This window comes from Trichechus manatus, unplaced genomic scaffold, assembly GCF_000243295.1.
Source record: "Trichechus manatus latirostris isolate Lorelei unplaced genomic scaffold, TriManLat1.0 scaffold00008, whole genome shotgun sequence".
NCBI classification, from domain to species: Eukaryota; Metazoa; Chordata; class Mammalia; order Sirenia; family Trichechidae; genus Trichechus; species Trichechus manatus.
This window is the reverse complement of record NW_004443944.1, coordinates 18,647,295-18,665,977: the sequence shown is the minus strand read 5'-3', so window position 1 is coordinate 18,665,977 and position 18,683 is coordinate 18,647,295. Positions and strand designations below refer to the sequence as shown.

Sequence of the window (18,683 nt, the reverse complement as noted above, 5' to 3'; positions counted from 1 at the left end):
CCCTTCTCGGCCCTCTCACTTCCTCACACAAGCCTTCTCTGTGTGGCTGTCCTTACGACCACTACTACCCTCACCCCCACACGCACACCCCGCCCAAGCGCAGGCGGCGAGACAGGGCCGCTTCCTTTTGCAGGGCTCAGTGGGGCTGCCCAGGGCTTTTGTCGGCTTTCAAGAGAGGCCGCCAGGGGGCGCTCCCCGGACCTGGCTGCTCTGGCTAAGGTAGCCGTGGGAAGTCCACAGCTGCCCAGCAGGTGCCCCTGCCCAGAGCAAACAAGGGGCCGGGAGCCCCGGGGCCTTGGAGATAAGGCCCGGGGCAGGATATATCTGGCGCAGGGGCCGGGGCTCAAGGGTGCGCAGGATTCTGGGAACGGCGGCACTGGCCAGAGGGCAGCAAGCAAGCAGCCAGGGCCTGGGAGCGCGGCCATGGACCCTGTAGGGCCAGCAGGTGAGCGCTCACCCTCCCGCGGCCCCCAGAGACGCCCCTTCAAAGTCTTGAAGGACCTCCATTGTACGGATGGGGAAATTGAGGCTCACGAAGGGGGCGCCCGGAGCTGTAAAGGCAGAAGTAGGGCCTGGGCCTCCTGGTTCCCCCGCTTTTCCCTCCTTAGCTGATGGCGCCTGTTGTTGTTCGGTGCCGTCGAGTTGAGTTTCGACTCCGCAACTTCCGTGTTACACAGTACAACTGCCCTACAGGGTTTTCTTGGCTGTAATCTTTACCGAAGCAGATTGCCATGTCTTTCTCCCGCAGAGCCGCTGGGAGGGTTCGCTCTGCCAGTCTTTCAGTTAGCAACCAAGCGCTTAACCGTTACATCACTAACCCTCTTTTCCTTCCATTCACTCCCTCCCTCCCACCCCACTCCACTCCCTCCCACCCCACTCCACTCCCTCGTCCCCCTCCCCCCCCCCCCCCCCCCGCGCCTGAGGCTGCTTTAGCCATTTTCCTCTTGCAGTTTCTCGGCAGAAGGGGCCAGCCGCCCCTAACCCAACCGCAGCCGCGCCCCACCCCCAATTCCGTGAATAAGCCTATTCTGAGCAGGGTCGGGCCTGCAGCTCACTCCACGCGGACTTCCCGTCCCGGATTCTGCTCCACCTCCTTCGTCTTCCAGGCCTAGTCCAGGAACAAAAATCCCTCTGGGCAGGCTGAGGGCCCGTCGTGGAAGGGCGACTGAAGCCAGATGTGCCAACCGCTGGGGAACACCTTCTCTAACTTGGGCCAGAGCCGAGGCCAGCACCCCCAGAAGCATGGGGGTCAAGGCACAGGGGCCTTTACCACTGCCCCTGCCTCTCCTACCTGCAGAAGCCTTCGAGCCCCCAAATCTCTTGGCCTGAGCCAACATCACGCCTGGCGCCCCACCTCACCCCAGGAATCCTAGAAAGTCAAAATAGCAACTGCCTAAAAGGCCATCACTTTCCAATCCCCTTATTCTACAGAGGAAGGAACTAGGTCCAGAAAGGGAGTGTCTCAGCCAAGGTCACACAGCGACTTCGTGGCAAGGCAGAAACGAGAACCGAGAACCGGGGGCTCCTTTGAGGGGTTAATCCCTGCGTTAAAGTGAGAGACTCAGAGATGCTCTTAGGGTGGAGAAAGTGGACTCTCAAGGGAAGGAGAGGAGCTCTGTGACTAATTATTCAAGAGTTGGCTGAGCAATGAACTCCTTGGAGACATTCTGGAGGTTCCTGGAGGGACGAGATTAGGGAAGGAGCCTCCCAGTTTGGGCGGACTTGCTGGTGGGGGCTCAGTTTGGAAAGGTCCCTACAGAAGTGGGGAAAGCGCTGCAGCGCCCTAGCCCTGAGAGGAAGGGCGGGGGTCGCACCATAAATACGCCGGGTCTGGCTTGACGCCTGCTCCACCGCAGGTCCCCCAGCGCCCCCAGGCCCTTTGACTCACCCGAACCTGCCGGACAGCTCGGAGGCGCGGCCGCAGAGCAGAGCCGACGGGCGGGGCCTCCCCGGCACTTGGACCAGGTAACGGTAACGGCACGGGCGGCGGGCCCGGGGTGGGGACTGCCAGGCAGCTGGAGCAGGCGGAGGCGGCGGCCGCATTTAACCCAGGCTGGCGGGTGGGGAGGGGGAGCGTGGCTTGAGACCCCTCCTACTGCAGGGAGCGACCCCCGCCCTTCCTCTGAGGGCTGGGGCGGGGCGAGCGCGGCACCCCTGGCCCGCCACCCTCGGGGCAGCTGACACGCGCGGCGCGGTGGGAATCCGGCTGCAGCGCAAGGCTGGGGCGGCGACACTCTCCGCAGCCAGACTGCGCTGGAAGCCGCCGAGGTGCTTCCCTGAGGACAGCCCCAAGGGGCGGAGCGGGGTCTGGCTTGGGCGCCGGCGGCCTGGCCCCGCGTCCGAGCGTGCGCCCGGCTCTGGCCGCCGCTGCCCGCTCCAGGAGTGATGAGGAGGCCGGGCCCCGGTCTTGCCAAGAACGTAAAGGGCTTGGAGGCAGCCTCGAGGTTCAAGGCTCTCCCTGGGCCCACCTGCTGGTCCCCCCAGTCTCTCCTATCACTGACTCCTTGCACGTTTTCTGCACTGAGGCCTTGAGCCCATCCGATCCCACCCATCAAAACCTCCAAGCTGAGGCGCCACCAACCCCCAGGCTCCTGCCTGGCTCACTCCGCTGGACCAGGGGAGGTCCCGCGGCCAGGGAAACTAAAGCCGATACAGCAACAGGCCCCTTCTCGTGGCCGTCAAGTCTATCCTGACTCATAGCGACTCTATAGCGACCCTACGGGACAGAGTAGAACTGCTCCACAGGGTTTCCAAGGAGAGGCTGGTGGATTCGAACTGCTGACCTTTTGGTTAACAGACGTAGCACTTCACCACTGTGCCACCAGGGCTCCTCTTTGACCCAGAAGGGCCCAAATGTTCACCCAAGGTCCTGGAGACACGGTTTTGGGGACCCTCCAGGTTCAGAGGGATCTGCAAGAGGCGAGCGCGCGCTGGGCTGGGTGTCCTGCCAAGGCGCTTCCCCACCGGCATCAAGACCTCTTTGGGGTGGTAAAATTTAACCTCGACCAACCCGGTTCCTTCAAGGTGTGAGGAAATCGTGCTCCCTTACATAACCCCACCCCATCCCAGGGCCGCACAAGTGCAGCATTTGTACCCTGAGCCAGGCTGCAATTGGAGCCGAGCCAGACCCGCGGGGAGGCGCCTGGGTGGTCCAGGTGGGCTCCATGCAGTCCTCATTGTGCCCTGCAGCCCAAATATTTAGACCATGACTTACCACCCAAGTCCCCTCCCTTGCCTATACTTCCTCTCCCTGCCTCTTCAGGAGCAGAACCTAGAGCATCCCACCGCCCCCAGATTCATTTCATTCAACCTGTGCGCATAGGAGGCGGTGCCTGCTCACCCCTGATGCTCCTGTGCCCACTCCCAGGTCATCCCCAGAGCGTGCCACTGTCTTGCGGGAAGGTGTGCGTCGATGTCTGCAGCAACAGTGTGAGCAGACGGTGCGGATCCTGCACGCCAAGGTGGCCCAGAAATCGTACGGAAACGAGAAGCGGTAGGTGCCTGGGAACCCCCTCCCAGGTCAGTGGCCCTCAGCCCTATGCCCCCTGGGCGTTCAGTGCCTTTTAGATCCCACGGAGGCCGCAGGGCCAAGGCCTTAGCTATTGGCCTTTCTGATCACCACCACTAGCCCTCCCCAGTTTGGTCTATAACAGAACCTCCCTGTGAATGTCTAGTCAGCTTTCACTCACTTATTCATTCATTCATTCCTTCAGTCAACAACTACTCACTGAGTGCTTATGATGTGCAGGCACTGTGGACACTGCAGGGCACAGTGGGTACAGCAGAGCAAAACAGACACAGTACCTGCTCATAAGAGCACTTTAATTCTAGCGTGGGAGAAACAGACAAGAAACTCCCCACAGATTGTACTCAAGCAGCCCTGGTAGCGCAATGGTTAAGGGCTCCCAGCTAACCAAAAGATCATTGATTTGAACCCACCCAGTGGCTCCAAGGGAGAAAGACCTGGCTATCTGCTCCCGTAAAGATTACAGACTAGGAAACCCTGTGGGGCAGTTCTGTTCTGTTCTGTCCAGTAGGGTTGCTATGAGTTGGAATCCACCTGACAGAATGCAACAACTGCAACAAATCAGTAAATAAGATACTTGCAGAGTGTGAGGAGAGCTAGAAAGAAAATAGAACAGGGAATTGTGATAAAAACCAGGGAGGGGGGATACTTTAGCTAGAAAGGTCAAGGAAGACCCCTTTTAGGAGGTGACATTTGAGTTGAGACTTGAAAGTTAAAATGGAGCCAAACATGGAGAAATCTGGGGAAAGAGTATTCCAGTTAGAAGGGACAGAAAATTCAAAGACCTTGAGGTTGTCCCAGCTTGGCCTCCTTGAGGTACCAAAAAAGTCAGGTGGCTGGAATTTGATGAAGGAGGGATGAGGTATAGGAAATGAATTTGGAGAAGTAGGCAGGGGTCAGACTTTGAATTTTAAGCCACTGGAGGATTTTAGGGAGGGGAGTAACATGATTTGATTTATGCTTTTAAAAAGCTCTCTGCTATGTGAGAAACAGATGGTGGTGGGGAAGGACAAATAGTGTCTGATTCCTCCTATATGAAATGTCTAGAATAGGCAAATGTGTAGAGACCAAGTTTTATTAGTGGTCACCAGGGGTAGGAGGGAGGGGGAAAGAGGGAGTCATTGTTTAGGGGGTACTGAGCTTCTGTTAAGGGTAATAGAAAAATTTGGAAAGGGACAGTGGTGATGGTTGCACAAGATAATGAATATGATTAATGTCTCTGAATTGTACATGTCAGAAGTGTCGAAATGACAAATGTTTTGTTATATATACACATATATATAGTTGCTGTTAATTGCCTGCTGAGTTGATTTTGACTTGCGGCAGCCCTGTATGTTACAGAGTAGAACTGCTCCATTGTGTTTTCTTGGCTGTGATCTTATTGGAAGTAAATCTCCAGGCCTTTTCTTCTGCCTTATCACTGGGTGGGTTCAAACCTCCAACCTTCAGGTTAGCAGTGGGGCACAAACAGTTTGTGCCACCTATGGCTATCTATGTTTACTATTTTTAAAAAAAAGGTTAAGAAAATGGTGATGGAAGTTCTAAGATGGAGGTGGTAAGAAGCCGATGGATTCTGAATACGTTTTGGTTGTGTAGTGGGCAGGACTTACCAATGGGTTGAATGAGACGTGTGAAAAAATAAGGGTGGATGTTAATGGGGTTTACTGTCTTAGAGAAGCCTGGTTGGGGGGTGGAGGTCAAAGGGGAATCAAGGGTTCTGTTACCTTTGAGATGCTTACAAGACAGCCAAGTGGAGATGGATACACAAGTCCAGTGCTCACATGTCTCCACAGGTTCTTCTGCCCCCCGCCCTGTGTCTACCTCGCAGGTCCCGGCTGGAGGGTGAAGCCAGGGCAAGGCCAAGGTGAGGGCAGACTAAGCCTGCAGTGCTACCGGCCGCCTCTCTCTGTAGGGAGGCCCACGCAGTCAGGCCTGAGAGCCCGGCTGTTCGCCGGCGCACGCTCGCGCGCCCTCTGGTGGAGAGAACTAGTCTTGCCTGACACCTGCGTCCTTTGAGCCAGTTCGCACCCCTTTCCAGCCCAGCAGGCAGGGGAGATGGGGCCCACGGTCTGCGGCTACATGGGGCTGGACGGCGCGTCCGGCAGCGCCGCGGAGACGCAGAAGTTGAATTTCGAGGAGCAGCCAGACTCCAGGGTGAGAGCGCTTGGAAGGGGATCCGATTCCTGCTCCCACCCATGTGTCTCTCCTGGACAGGAGGATTAAGGGATAGGTAGGGAAAAGTAGCGAGGCCTGGGTTGCGGCGCTTCTTGTCACCTTCGATGGAACGGACATCAGCTCACTGGGGGAAGTTGGTTCATCCCGCAGCGGGGGGCTGGAATGAGCTGGCCCCTTTCCCTGAGCCCCATAGGAATTTGGCTGCGCCAAGACCCTGTTCATCTCAGATGCGGACAAGAGGAAGCACTTCCGGCTGGTCCTGCGGCTGGTGCTCCGTGGGGGCCGGGAGCTGGGCACGTTCCACAGCCGCCTCATCAAGGTCATCTCTAAGCCCTCGCAGAAGAAGCAGTCTCTGAAGAACACCGACCGTGAGCGGGGGCGGGGCGGGGCGGTGGAATCAGGCCAGGGGCCGCCAAGTGAAAGAGGGGGAAGGCCTGGGCCAAGTGGTGGCGCCGGGGAGAGGTAGGAGAAGTCTGAGCCCAGGGAGAGGCAGAGTTTGATGAAGGGGTATGGGACTTGAGGGTGGGAATTTGGGGGCCCAGAGTCGGGCAGGTGCTGGACTAGCGACACATTTAGAAGTGATGATAACACGGCAGAGGACATTCCGTTTAAACTATTTACTGAGTGCCTCCTGTATGCCTGACTCTGTGCTAGGCACTGGCTCCTATAAAATAAGAGCAGGTGTCTGTTCTAGAGGAAGCGACGGCCTAGCAGGGGAGAGAGACACACCTAACTGATCACACACAGTTTGGGATAAGTACCGCCCTGGCTGTCAGGTGGCAATCCCAGGGCTGGAAGCTTTAAGAACGGGTAAAAAGAAATATGCCTGACTAACAACCATACCCTCACCACTGCCATCACTGGGGGGGTGGGAGGAGGGTGCTCTCCTGGCAGACGCTTACACGCACCATCCTGTTTGATGCTCACCATGTCCCTGCGAGGCAGGTACTAGCACTGTGCCCATTTTATAATGAGGAAAGTGAGGTTTGGGACCTCCATTCAGTCATTTAAGAAACATTTATCGAGGGGCTGCCACATTCCGGAAACCTTGCCTATGATTGCCCAGCTAGGAAGTGGCCCAGCCAGATGTGAACCTGGGTGATGGGACTCTGGGGCCCAGCTTCTACCCCTACACCACACTTACTTTCTGTCTGTTAGAAACCCTTAGAGAATGCCTCTGATCCAGGCAGTGCTCTCACTGGCCCTGGGTATCAGGAAAGGACCAGGGAGGGGGTGAGTTGTTTAGTGTCTGGAGCCAGGTGGCCTAGGTTTGAATCCTGGCTCTGCCATTTGGTAGCTGTGTGATCTGGAGCAAGTTGCTCTCTGTTAAGTGAATCTGTTGTTATCTGTCTTAGAGGTTGTTGAGCAAATCAAACAATTTAATACATAGACAGCATTTGGAACAGTGCCTGGCACACAATAAATGTTAGCAATCGTTATTCAATGGCTGGGAACTTGGCTACGTATGAATTGAGCACCAGTGTGACTAGCACTATAAGCGGGGAGAGGGAGAAGACCCAGTGCTTTCTCCCCAAGTGATCACAGTCTAGTCAGAAAACTAGACTGTACCTGGGAGTATGCACAATAGCCTGGGAGAGAGAGAGATGTCAAGCCCTAGTAATATTGCACTGCTGTTTCACACTGCCTGGTCTTTGCTTATGTAGTCCCTTCGGTAACTCCATACCAACTTCATGACTCAGCTGAGAGTATAACCTCCTCCAGGAAGGCCTCCTGGATTATCAGCCCTTACCACATCATATTAAAGTTTTATATTTATGTTCCTATCTTCCTCCAAGACCGTGAGCTCTTCCAGAGAAAAGCTGGGTCTAATTCACCCTTTAATGCCCAGTATCCAGGACAGTGCCTGCCACAAAGTAGGCACTTAGTGAATACTTGACAAAAGGCTGTTTGTTGAACTGAAGGATACCCAGGCAGCCAAAAGGAACAGGCAAAGGAATGGAAGCAGGGCTGCAAACGTACTGAATAAAAAGCTGTGGGATATGAGTACCCAGTAGGTCTAGGCCAGTGAGACTACGAGCCAGGCTGACCCTGGGGATAGAGAGTCAGAAATTGTCTGGCAAATCCAAGGGGCCAAACCAAACAGGGGCACTGATTCTGCTTCCCTTCACAGTGTGCATCTCCTCGGGCTCAAAGGTCTCCCTCTTCAACCGCCTGCGCTCCCAGACGGTCTCCACGCGGTACCTCTCAGTAGAGGACGGGGCCTTCGTGGCCAGTGCACGCCAGTGGGCCGCCTTCACGCTGCACCTGGGTAATGGTACCAGCAGGCCCTGAACGGGGCACCTTACATGCATTGGCTTATTTAATCTTCCCCACAACTCCTCAAGGAAGGTAAACTCAGCCCCATGTAACTGAGGCTGAGCAATGCAAACAGACTTGCCAAAGGTCCCGGGGAGCCAGTGACTGACTCCAACAGCCATGCCCTGCCCACTACTCTCAGCTCAGCTGCCTGTCACCAACCCCACTCCAAGAGGCAGACATTTGTGGGAATGGCCACAAATGACCCCTCCAGGATTAGAACCTTCAGCCCTAGCTGCTTCCCTGCGTGCCAACCCTAACCAGAAGGCCAGTGTGTGATGTGTGGGGCCGGAGGCAGGAGGCGCTGAGTTTGGGGCAGAAGCCTGGACCCTCTGGAATCCTCCTCCCCTGCTTTCTTTCATCCTCAGCTGATGAGAACTATTCCCAAGGGGACTTCCCGCCTCGAGAGGGCTACGTCCGCTATGGCTCCCTGGTGCAGCTTGTCTGCACTGTCACTGGCGTCACACTACCTCCTATGGTATGGGAAGGGAGGTCATACTGGGAGGCCCCCCAGATTCACGCCCCACATGGGCAGGACTGGGGGGTGGGGACCCAAGGCAAGAAGACACATATTATCACTCTGGGGATACTCAGTGCTTTATGGGGCTGGGCGGAGAAAGACGGCAGGGGGACTCATCCAGTGCCTGAAAGGCTGTCAGAGTAGCAGAGAGCTGGCTGGGAGGGCAGCTTGTGGGCATCCGGGTCCCTTGGCACCACTCTTCCTACAACCCTTCTGCTGCAGATCATCCGCAAAGTAGCCAAACAGTGTGCACTCCTCGATGTGGACGAGCCTATCTCCCAACTGCATAAGTGTGCATTCCAGTTCCCAGGGGGTCCGCCAGGAGGGGCGGGCACCTACCTATGCCTCGCCACAGAGAAAGTGGTGCAATTCCAGGTGAGAAACAGAGTATCAGCACCAAGCATCCTAGAAAATCAGACTGCAGAGAGAACCACAGAACCTCAGATCAGAAACAACATCAACATAGCTGCTACTTACTGAGCCATACTGCCTCCCATGGAGTGTTGGAATCATAGACTATCAGGACAGAATCATGGCAGGTAGAAAAAATAGTGATAATTAATATGATTGAGAAATATGCCTTTCCGGAGAATATTAGAATGTTGGGATATAGAATTGTAGAGTGTAAATAAAAATAATAATAAGTAGTAGTATTGCGTAAAGAAGATTAGAATCATAGAATGTTAGGACATAGAATTACAGAACATAGACAATAATTGTAATTATTGAGCAATATTACTCCCCAAAGAATAGGAAGTCATAGAATGTTAAGACATAGAATCATAACATGTAGAAGATAGCAATTATTATTATTGGGCAATACTCCCTCCCAAAGAATATTAAAATTATAGAATGTTAGGGCATAGAGTCGGGCAATGTTAAAAATAGAACTATAAAATCCTAAGAAAATAGGACCTTCAGAAACCCCCTAGTCCAGCGAGCTTATTTGACTCTGAGTCAGGAAAATTAAGTTGCTATGTTGGCTCCCCCACCCACGGCTGATGGCCACCACCTGAAGCTTCTGCCCCATCCCCTTGGGTCTCCTCCCAGGCCTCCCCCTGCCCCAAGGAGGCGAACAGAGCCCTTCTCAACGACAGCTCTTGCTGGACCATCATCGGCACCGAGTCAGTGGAATTCTCCTTCAGCACCAGCCTGGCCTGCACGCGGGAGCCGGTCACTCCCGTGCCCCTCATCAGCACCCTCGAGGTGAATTCGGGCACTGGCAGGCGTGGGCCCTGCCTGTGCTGGGGGTGGGGGTGCTGGTGAAGGATGCCAGCGGGCTTCTGGGCCTACCCTTCCCCCCACCATGTGGCCATTCTCCACCAGCTGAGCGGCGGGGGCGACGTGGCCACGCTGGAGCTCCATGGTGAGAACTTCCACGCGGGGCTGAAGGTGTGGTTCGGCGATGTGGAGGCCGAAACCATGTACAGGTATAGGGATGGGCGGCAGCCTCCTTTGGGCCCGGGGGCAAGGGTCTTACATGTCATCAGGGGTCACTGCAGCCCTAACCCCGTGCCCAACCCCCAGGAGTCCGCGGTGCTTGGTGTGCGTGGTGCCTGACGTGGCCGCCTTCGGCAGCGACTGGCGCTGGCTGCGCACGCCAATCACAGTGCCGGTGAGCCTGGTGCGCGAAGACAGGCTCTTCTATGCGAGCGCCTTCTCCTTCACCTACACCCCCGAGTACAGCGCGCGGCCAGGGCCCCCGGGCGCCCCCGAGCCCAACGCCGACGCCGACGCGCTCCTGGAGAGCATTCACCACGAGTTCACGCGCACCAACTTCCACCTCTTCATCCAGACCTAGGCGGCCAGGATGCCCCACTGCCCTCCCGGCTGACGCCTGCGCCCAGGCCTGTGTGGGGTCGCTTTTCTGGGCCCTAGGGCCAGCGCACTCCCAGTTCACCTGCCCCTTTGCTGCCGAGGCAAGGCCCGAAGCCTGGCAGAAGACCCCCGCCATAGAAAGCAGGCCCTGCTGGTCTTACACCGTCATTGTCTCTTCCCCTTATACAGACGTGAAGACACAGGCTCAAGATGCTCTGTGTCCAAGTGGCGTGGCTCTCCGGCTCTCCGGTCTTTGTCTCCGCCTCACTTGCTCTCTCTCTCACCTCTCTCTTTGCCTTCGTAACTTTGTAGATCTCTCTGTTTCTGTGTCACCGTTCCTCCATCTTTGTTTCTCTCGATCTCTCCCTGTGTCTTACACACTATTTCACACACGTTGAGGAGCCATGCCTGGGACATTGACTCTGAGGCATGTGTCGGTTCCCACATGCCATCATGAAGCACAGGCTGGGACACATGGCTGGCATGGCCTGGAGTGCCAGGTCCTGCCTGGACACTAGGTCCCACCTAGATCACTGGTTCTCACCTGGCACACCAGGTGCCACCTGGAACACCATGTGGAGTACTGGGTCCCTCCTGCAGCGTGGGCGTCTTGCCATGGAGGACTGGGTTCCACTCTGGAGCACAGGACCCACCTCTCCCTGCACTCCCTCTGGCCGGAGCCCCCACAGTGTCCTGTGTGTTTGCTCTCTGGCCCACAGTTTTGGTGACCGGGCAGGTGGCTGGGACAGTGGTCACATCTTGCTGTCTAACTATCCACCGGGTACTTCTCTCCCAGGCCCAGTAGGATGCCAGCCTGAGGATCAGGGATCCCTCTGCTGGCTGCACTCAACCCCAGCCAAGGCAGTAGCTGATCTGTGTGACCCACCTCCTCAAGGACTGTGGTTCCCCAGCACACACCTCCCCACCCTCCCCACCATCCCCTGCTCACCTCCCCCTCCCCCAAGAAAAAGGGGCCCCAGCCTATGGAGCAGAGAACCTACCTTTTCAATTTTTCAACTCCTTCTGGAGAAGGAAACAGGTTTAGAAGCAGCTAGCATCTTCGAGTCTCTGTTCCTGTCCTTGGGGCCACCTGTCAACTCTGGGAGTGTGTTAGCCTACCAGCTCCCCCTCCAATCCAAGCAAGGATGTACCCCAGGCCCAGAGGCCAACACAAAACTCCTTCAGAACTAAGCTTCCCCAAGACAATCCCAGGCAAAACCCCTGGGATTGACTGGGTGACAACCTGGTTGAGAGAAGGGCTTTCCTGCATGGGACCCAGGGATGGAATCATTCCACTCTGCCTGGACTGTGCTTTACAGGGCAGCAAAGAAATCGACAAGGTCCTGGCTTGGGTTGCTAGAACCAAGATTACAGCTACCACGGGTGCCAGGTGCCTGTACCAGCCCCTGGTGGTGCTGCATGGGAGGAAGTGGCCTGAAATGTGGAGTCAGGGCTGTAGCTCCCTGGGCCCTGCTTGACCTCTGAGGAAGGGCTCATTTCCTGCAAACCTCCTTCCCTAGAAGAAGAGGAAGCCCCATGAGAAAGAGGAAGCTGATGCTTCCCAGAAGGGAGGAAATGAGGTTTGTTCTTTAGGTTTCCCATAGTCTCAGCTAAGTTCTGTTGTCTGCCATCAGCAGGCTGAAAACCAAGGTGAAGGGTAAGGGAGAGTCTTGTTCAAAGGCCCTCATGGCCCCTGAGGGTGAATTCTGGCTGAAGAATGAAGGGAACTCGTTGAATTGAAAAATGTCCCCAAAATGAGTGCCCACCTCAGAATCAGAAGGGCATGAGCCCATCATCCACTGGTGATATTCAAGCAAGAAGCCATTTATAGGGATGCTAAAAACGGGTTTCCTAGCGTATCACATGGAGAGCTGGGGACTCAAGGCCCCATTCAGCCCTGCCCTCAACAAGTTTCTCTGCCATCTCACAGGGCAGGAGTCCTGGACGCCAAGAGCCTAGTCTAGCCCCAAAGCCCAGGCCCAGCCATGCAACTGTTTTCTTCTGCATGCCCTCAGAGGACCCTATGTCCTTGACTGGGGGAAGGATCTAGGTATACATTCCTAGTCTCTTCCTAAGCACCCAGCTGGCAGTCTGTGACCCCCAAAGCTCCAACCCTGGCCTGTCTCCTGAATTCCAGCTGCTGGACCTGCCCTTGGTCATCCTCCTTGCACCTTGGCCAGAGTCCACCTAATGTCAAGCCCATCTTCTCCTCTCTCCTCTCTACCGCCTTCCTTCACAGTACCTGATCTAGCTCCTTCCCTGCACCCCACCCAATCACTATGACCTGAGCACCCCTCTCCTCCTTCTGAACTAGAATATGCTTCCTCCTCTCCTCTACCTCCACCACTGCCTCGCCTTCCAGACCTGATAAGATGTCACCTCCTCCAAGACTTCCCCAACTACCCCAGGCAGGACCAGCTATGTAATTTGTGGGGCCCAGGGCAAAATGAAAATGTGGGGTCTCTCATTCAAAATTTATTAGGAATTTCAAGATAGAAACAGCAGAGCATTAAACCAAGTGCAGGGTCCTTCTGAGCATAGGGCCCTAGTGACTGCCCAGATCGCCCATGAAGTGGGCCAGGCTCCAGGCTCCCACCGTGTATTCCCTGGGACCATGTCATCACCCACCTGGATCACAGGGCTTTATGTACATGTCCGTCATCCCCTCTAGACTGTGCATTCCAGGTGGAAAGAGGCTCTCACCTCTGCATGTCCTAGAGGGCCCATCACAATGCCTTGTGCATTGAGTTGGCATTCAATAAATAACAATTTGCATTGTGTTGCATCAGCAGATATTTGGATATTGCAAATGCAAAGTGAGACCAGCAGGTGGCACTGTTCCCTTCCCAATGATTGGGTTTTCAGTTATTTATTTATAATATGTATTTGGAGCCTTGGTGGCACAGTGGTTAACAGCTTGGCAGTTCGAATCCACCAGCTGCTCCTTGGAAACCCTATGAGGCAGTTCGACTCCGTCTATAGGGTCATTTATTTAGAAGCGAGGATGGCAATTTGTCTCACGTACTTTGGACATGTTATCAGGAGGGACCCAGTCCCTGGAGAAGAACATCATGCTTGGTAAAGGAGAGGGTCAGCAAAAAAGAGGAAGACCTTCAACAAGATGGATTGACACAGTGGCTGCAACAATGGGCTCAAACACAGCAACGATTGTGAGGATGGCACAGGACTGGGCAGTGTTTCATTCTGTTGTACACGGGGTGGCTATGAGTCAGAACCGACTCGACAGCACCTAGCAACGACAACAACATTTATTTATATTTAAAGAACTGTTAGTGCTCTTAAAGATAATCTTAGCTTTTTTTATGGTCTCAGGGTTTACAAACACAATTTTGCATATTTCCAGGGAGTTTCCAGACACTCTAGAGCCCCATGTATGAGTCCTCTTCTCACTAAAATCATCTACTCATGACAACCCTATGCATGTTGGAATAGAACTATGCTCCACAGGGTTTTCAGAAACTGATTTTTTGGCAAGAGAATAGCAGGCCTTTCTTCTGAGGCGCAACTGGGTGAACTCAAACCTCCAACCTTTTGGTTAGCAGCCCAGCACTTAACCTCTGGGACTCCAGAATCACCCACAGAGCTATACAAATTACAAATAGCCAGGCCATCAATTGGATTAGACTCTGATGGTGGAACCCAGCATCTGTATCGTTTGTAAACCCTCCCAGGTGATTCCAACAAGCAGCCAGTGTTGAGAATCCGTTGCCCTAGTTCATATTCCTCCTCATCTTACAGATGGGAAACAGGTTCAGATCTAGGTGGGGACGAGGATCCATAGCCGGTTGATGGCAGAGCCAGATTTGAATCCTGTGCTCTTGCCACCAACCAAGTCTGAGCCTCTGAGAGCTCTTTTAATCTCACTACCACACTGAGTGTAGGTGGAGTGTGTGTGTGTGTGTGTGTGTGTGTGTGTGTGTGTGTATTTTGGGGAGCAGGTGCATAAAGAAGATAAGGCCAAAATCTCTGCTTCAGAATCTCCCAATTCACTTGCTCTAAGTGTCAACATTAGCAAGCTAGTTCAGTTTCAGCATTTACCTTTGTTTTCTCTCTCTCACTCTTGTTCCTTTTAAGTTCCTGTATGAAGAGAAACTGGTTATAACCACCAAAACCAAAACCATTGCCGTTGAGTCGATTCCGACTCATAGCGACCCTGTAGGACAGAGTAGAACTGCCCCATAGTTTCCAAGGAACGCCTGGTGGATTCAAACTGCTGACCTTTTGGTTAGCAGCCGTAGCTCTTAACCACTGCACCACCAGGGTTTCCAAGGTTATAACCACAGCGTGGGTAAAATTCTTAGACACCTCCCCAAGGAGGGCTCAGACACCTGAGGGCACAGGCCTTGAAGATGGCAGGGGAGAGGAAATTGCTTTAAGGGGAGCGAAGCCAATGAGAAAATGTCTACAAAGTTTACACAGGGTCGAAGCTCACCATACTCACCAAAAACAGCCCCCTAGTCAGGCTTGGCTCTGTTCCCAACCCCAGAGGACAAAGGCAGGTGGGGCAGTGGTGACCCGATAATGCTTTCCATGGATAAGGCGGTGAAAACCTGCTGCAGCTGGCTGCTGGCCACTGGGGGATGGAGTGGAGGGGCCAGAGGGGCAGGCAAAGTTGTGGAGAAAGCACAGCCTTGTGACCAAGTTCTTGATGGACACACCCTGGTTAAAGAATGTTGAACCCGTCTGATTCAAAAACATCCTCCTCACCAACCCTGTCTGGTGTCTGAAATTCCACCATTAGCTGCTCACCCTGGGTGGGAGTATCGAGGACTTGGCTTCAGTCCTGGTTCTTTCACTTACTGGCTGTTTGACCTTAGACAAGTCATATCACCTCTTTTCTTGTGGGTCTTGATGAGTTGATTCTGACTCATAGAGACCCCGTGTGACAGAGTAGAACTGCCCCATAGGGTTTTCTAGGCTGTAATCTTTACGGGAGCAGATCACCAGATCTTTCTCCTGCAGAGCCGCTGGATGGGTTTGAACTGCCAACCTTTCGGTTAACAGGCAAGCACTTAACCATTGCGCTACCAGGGTTCTTTACATCACTTATAAGCTTAAGTTGCCCTGTGTCTAAAACTGGCATTACTGTAAAACACTACACATGTATTCTAATGATCACCAACAAAAATGGTCCGATTTTGTCAGAATCCATTTTGCATCCTGTCTCCTTCTCAGAAATAATCAGACTAAATCAAATTCCACTGAGTTAGCTCACCAGATAAATTAACCCATGTCCAGGGTTGACTGGTAATAGGGCTAGAGTAAGCTTCTAAGCCTTTAAGACAGCTTCCAATGAGTCTGTGAAAGTGAGGGTGTGTGACTTCAGTCACCATGTTGTGACACTCAAGCAACCCTATGGGAGTCCACGTGGCAAGGAACTGAGGCCTTCTGCCAACAGCCAGCACCAGCCTGTCACATGTAAGTGAGGCTTCTGGAAGTAGATCCTCCACCCTAGTCAAGCTTACAGATGACTGCAGCCCCAGCCAACACCTTGACTGCAACCATCTAAAACCCCTAGCCAGAACCACTTACATAAGCGGCTCCAAATTCCTGACCCACAGAAACTGTGATAATATTTATGTTGTTATAAGCCCCTAATTTTGGGGGTAATTTTACACAGCAATAGATAACGAATATAGGACCTTCTGGAGCTAATATCTTACCCAGAAGATGGCGTTGCTGATGAGAATAAAGTACCATTTATTCAGCACTATGTGCCAGGCGGAGCAGTGGTTAAGAGCTTGGCTGCTAACTAAAAGGTCAGCAGTTCGAATCCACCAGCCACTCCTTGGAAACCCTATGGGGCAGTTCCACTCTGTCCTATAAGGTTGCTATGAGTGGGAATCAACTGGACAGCAGTGGGTATGTACCAGGTACTGACTTACCTCCCCATAAGTTGCTGGAGCACAAGGTAGTAGCTGGTGAAAGGTGAGGTCAGAACCCAGGGGTCCTGACCCGTCTCATACCATCCAACACAACACTGTCTAATAGAAGTTTCTGTTAATGAAATTGTTCTGTATCTATGCTGTCTAATAACACTAGCCACTAACCACATTTGGCTATTAAGCACTTGAAATGTGGTAGTGTGACTAAAGAACTGAATTTTCACTTCTATTTTAACTAAGTTACATTTGAATAGCCACATGTGGTTGGTAGCTACTGTACTGGATAGCACAGCTCCAACAGATGAGAGAGCCTTCTGCAAGACACAAGTTACAAGGAACAGTAACCCACTCAAAGCTCCGGGACTCAGCAAAGTGCAGAGAGGAACTTGGGAGGGATCTGAGCTAATGGAGACCAGACTCGCCATTTCAGAGGGGGCTGTGGGGCTGAGCAGCCGCCACAGAAGGGGTAAGAGTCAGTATGGAAATGAGGAGACTCTAAAGCCTGACTGCCTGGGTTCACTAACACTTGTAAGCCGTGTAGCTTTAGGCAATTATTTAACCTCTTAGCTGCAGCTTCCCTATCTGTGAAATGGGGATACTAATAGCACCTGCAGGAAATGGTGTTTCAGCAGTAGAATTCTCACCTTCCATGCAGGAAACCTAGGTTTGATTCCCAGCCGATGCATCTCATGCACAGCTACCACCCGTCTGTCATTGGGGACTTGCATGTTGCTATGACGCTGAACAAGTTTCAGCAGAGCTTCCAGACAAACATGGACTAGGAGGGAAAGCTTGGATACCTACTTCCGAAAATCAACCAATGAAAACCCTATGGATCCACAACTGATCATGGGGATGGTGCAGGACCTGGCAGCGTTTGGTCCCATGGTGCATGGGGTTGCCACAAGTCGGGGGCCAACAATAGCACCTACCTTGCAGAATTGTGATTAAAAGGGTTCATGTGTAAAGCATTTGGAATGGGTTCCTGGCCCACAGGGTGACGTGAGGGTTTGCTGGGAAGACTACCAACTCCTTTGTGTTTTTCTCTCCATCTCAGCAAAGCACTGGGTAACATGGCACCAAGCCAAGTACCACCCAAGTCCAAGGACTTGGGATTTAAATTCAACTCTGCACAGACAAGCTGTGGGCAGCGTGCGCCGGCCTTACCCACTCACAGGTTTGCTATAAGAATAAAAGAAGAGAGGCCATCAGTGCTGCCTGCCAGCTACGGTGTCTGCAGAGGCCTAGCAGGCAACAGGAGTGAAGCAGGAGATGGAAACTGTGGTGGGGCAGCCCCTGTCTAGATGGGCCACCGTCTCAGTCACTCCCACAGGTGCTACTGAGCACATGTATTGTTGTCATGGCCCTAGGTGGTGCAGTTTGCGGTCAACTGCTAACCTAAAGGTTGGCGGTTCAAACCCACCCAGTGATCCCGCGGAAAAAAGGCCAGGTGATCTGCTTCCATAAAGCTTACAGTCAAGAAAACCCTATAGAGCAATTCTACTCTGACACACATGGGGCCATCATGAGTTGGAACCGACTCTATGGCCACAGGTTTATCGTTGTTTTTGTTTTAGTGTTGATATGTGGTACAGTGGTTAGATTGGCTGTCAACCAAAAGGTTGGCAGTTTGAATCCACCAGCCATTCTTTGGAAGTCCAATGGGGCAGTTCTACTCTGTTCTATAGGGTCGTCATGAGTCAGAATTGACTCGACAGCAACAGGTTTGGTTTTTTGTTGGTTGTCTTTTTTTTAATGCAGATTCTACAGCATCTAACAACAACAATGGAGACCAAGAGCCGCCAAATCTTGATTTTTTTTCCCCCTAAGAGAAGCAGATTCTGGATTCTACTGAGAAATGTACTGATTTTTATAGTTGGCAGCTCATTCAAAAATTGTTTTATAAACAGTACAAGCTAAACCGAACACTAAGGTAGGCACAATACACCCGCCACAGGCCGCCAGCGAGCACCTTCTGACTTCTCCCCATCCTCTCCGGGCTGCTTAGAGCCCCGCCCCCCAGCACCCCAGAGGCAGTTTGATAGGGGGAATTCTCTCACGCTCCACTGAAATCAAGGGGTACAAGCCAGCAGAGGGTGACTTGTTACGAGTTTTCAAATGACAGAGGCACTTGGCTTAATTAGTAAAGAACGCCTGCCTTGAGCATTGTGCTCTTTTAAAGGACTATATGGGAGCAAAGTGACAACAGCAACTGGAAATATCAGATAGGACCCTTCAGGGGCAGTGAGTTTATGTTAATGGAGGAGGAACAATTCGGAAAAGGGGGATGAGAAGGGTGGCATAACCTGAAGAATGTAATCAGTGTCACTGAATCGTACATGTAGAAACTCTTGAATTGTTGTATGTTTCACTGTATTTTCAACAAGAAGAAAAAAAATGAAAAAAAAAAAGGCAGACCATC

At 53.0% G+C, this 18,683-nt stretch overlaps 1 protein-coding gene across 1 annotated transcript; it reads left to right on the top strand.

Annotated features, from left to right (window-relative positions):
• Positions 1–423: 423 nt before the first annotated feature.
• RBPJL (recombination signal binding protein for immunoglobulin kappa J region like) lies at positions 424–10,338 on the top strand. Its single transcript, XM_004370307.1, has 12 exons — positions 424–445; positions 1,857–1,965; positions 3,368–3,493; positions 5,320–5,390; positions 5,565–5,680; positions 5,895–6,069; positions 7,833–7,970; positions 8,386–8,495; positions 8,760–8,912; positions 9,588–9,743; positions 9,864–9,967; positions 10,065–10,338. The coding sequence occupies exons 1-12, from the start codon at positions 424–426 to the stop codon at positions 10,336–10,338; spliced, it is 1,554 nt and encodes a 517-aa protein (XP_004370364.1).
• The last annotated feature ends 8,345 nt before the right edge of the window (positions 10,339–18,683 follow it).

Bases quoted from the DNA above. Each gene is read 5' to 3' on its own strand.
- RBPJL (XM_004370307.1), top strand. From the start codon at position 424: ATGGACCCTGTAGGGCCAGCAG. The intron at 446-1,856 runs GTGAGCGCTCAC...GCTCCACCGCAG, and splicing joins GGACCCTGTAGGGCCAGCAG to GTCCCCCAGCGCCCCCAGGC. The intron at 8,913-9,587 runs GTGAGAAACAGA...GTCTCCTCCCAG, and splicing joins AGAAAGTGGTGCAATTCCAG to GCCTCCCCCTGCCCCAAGGA.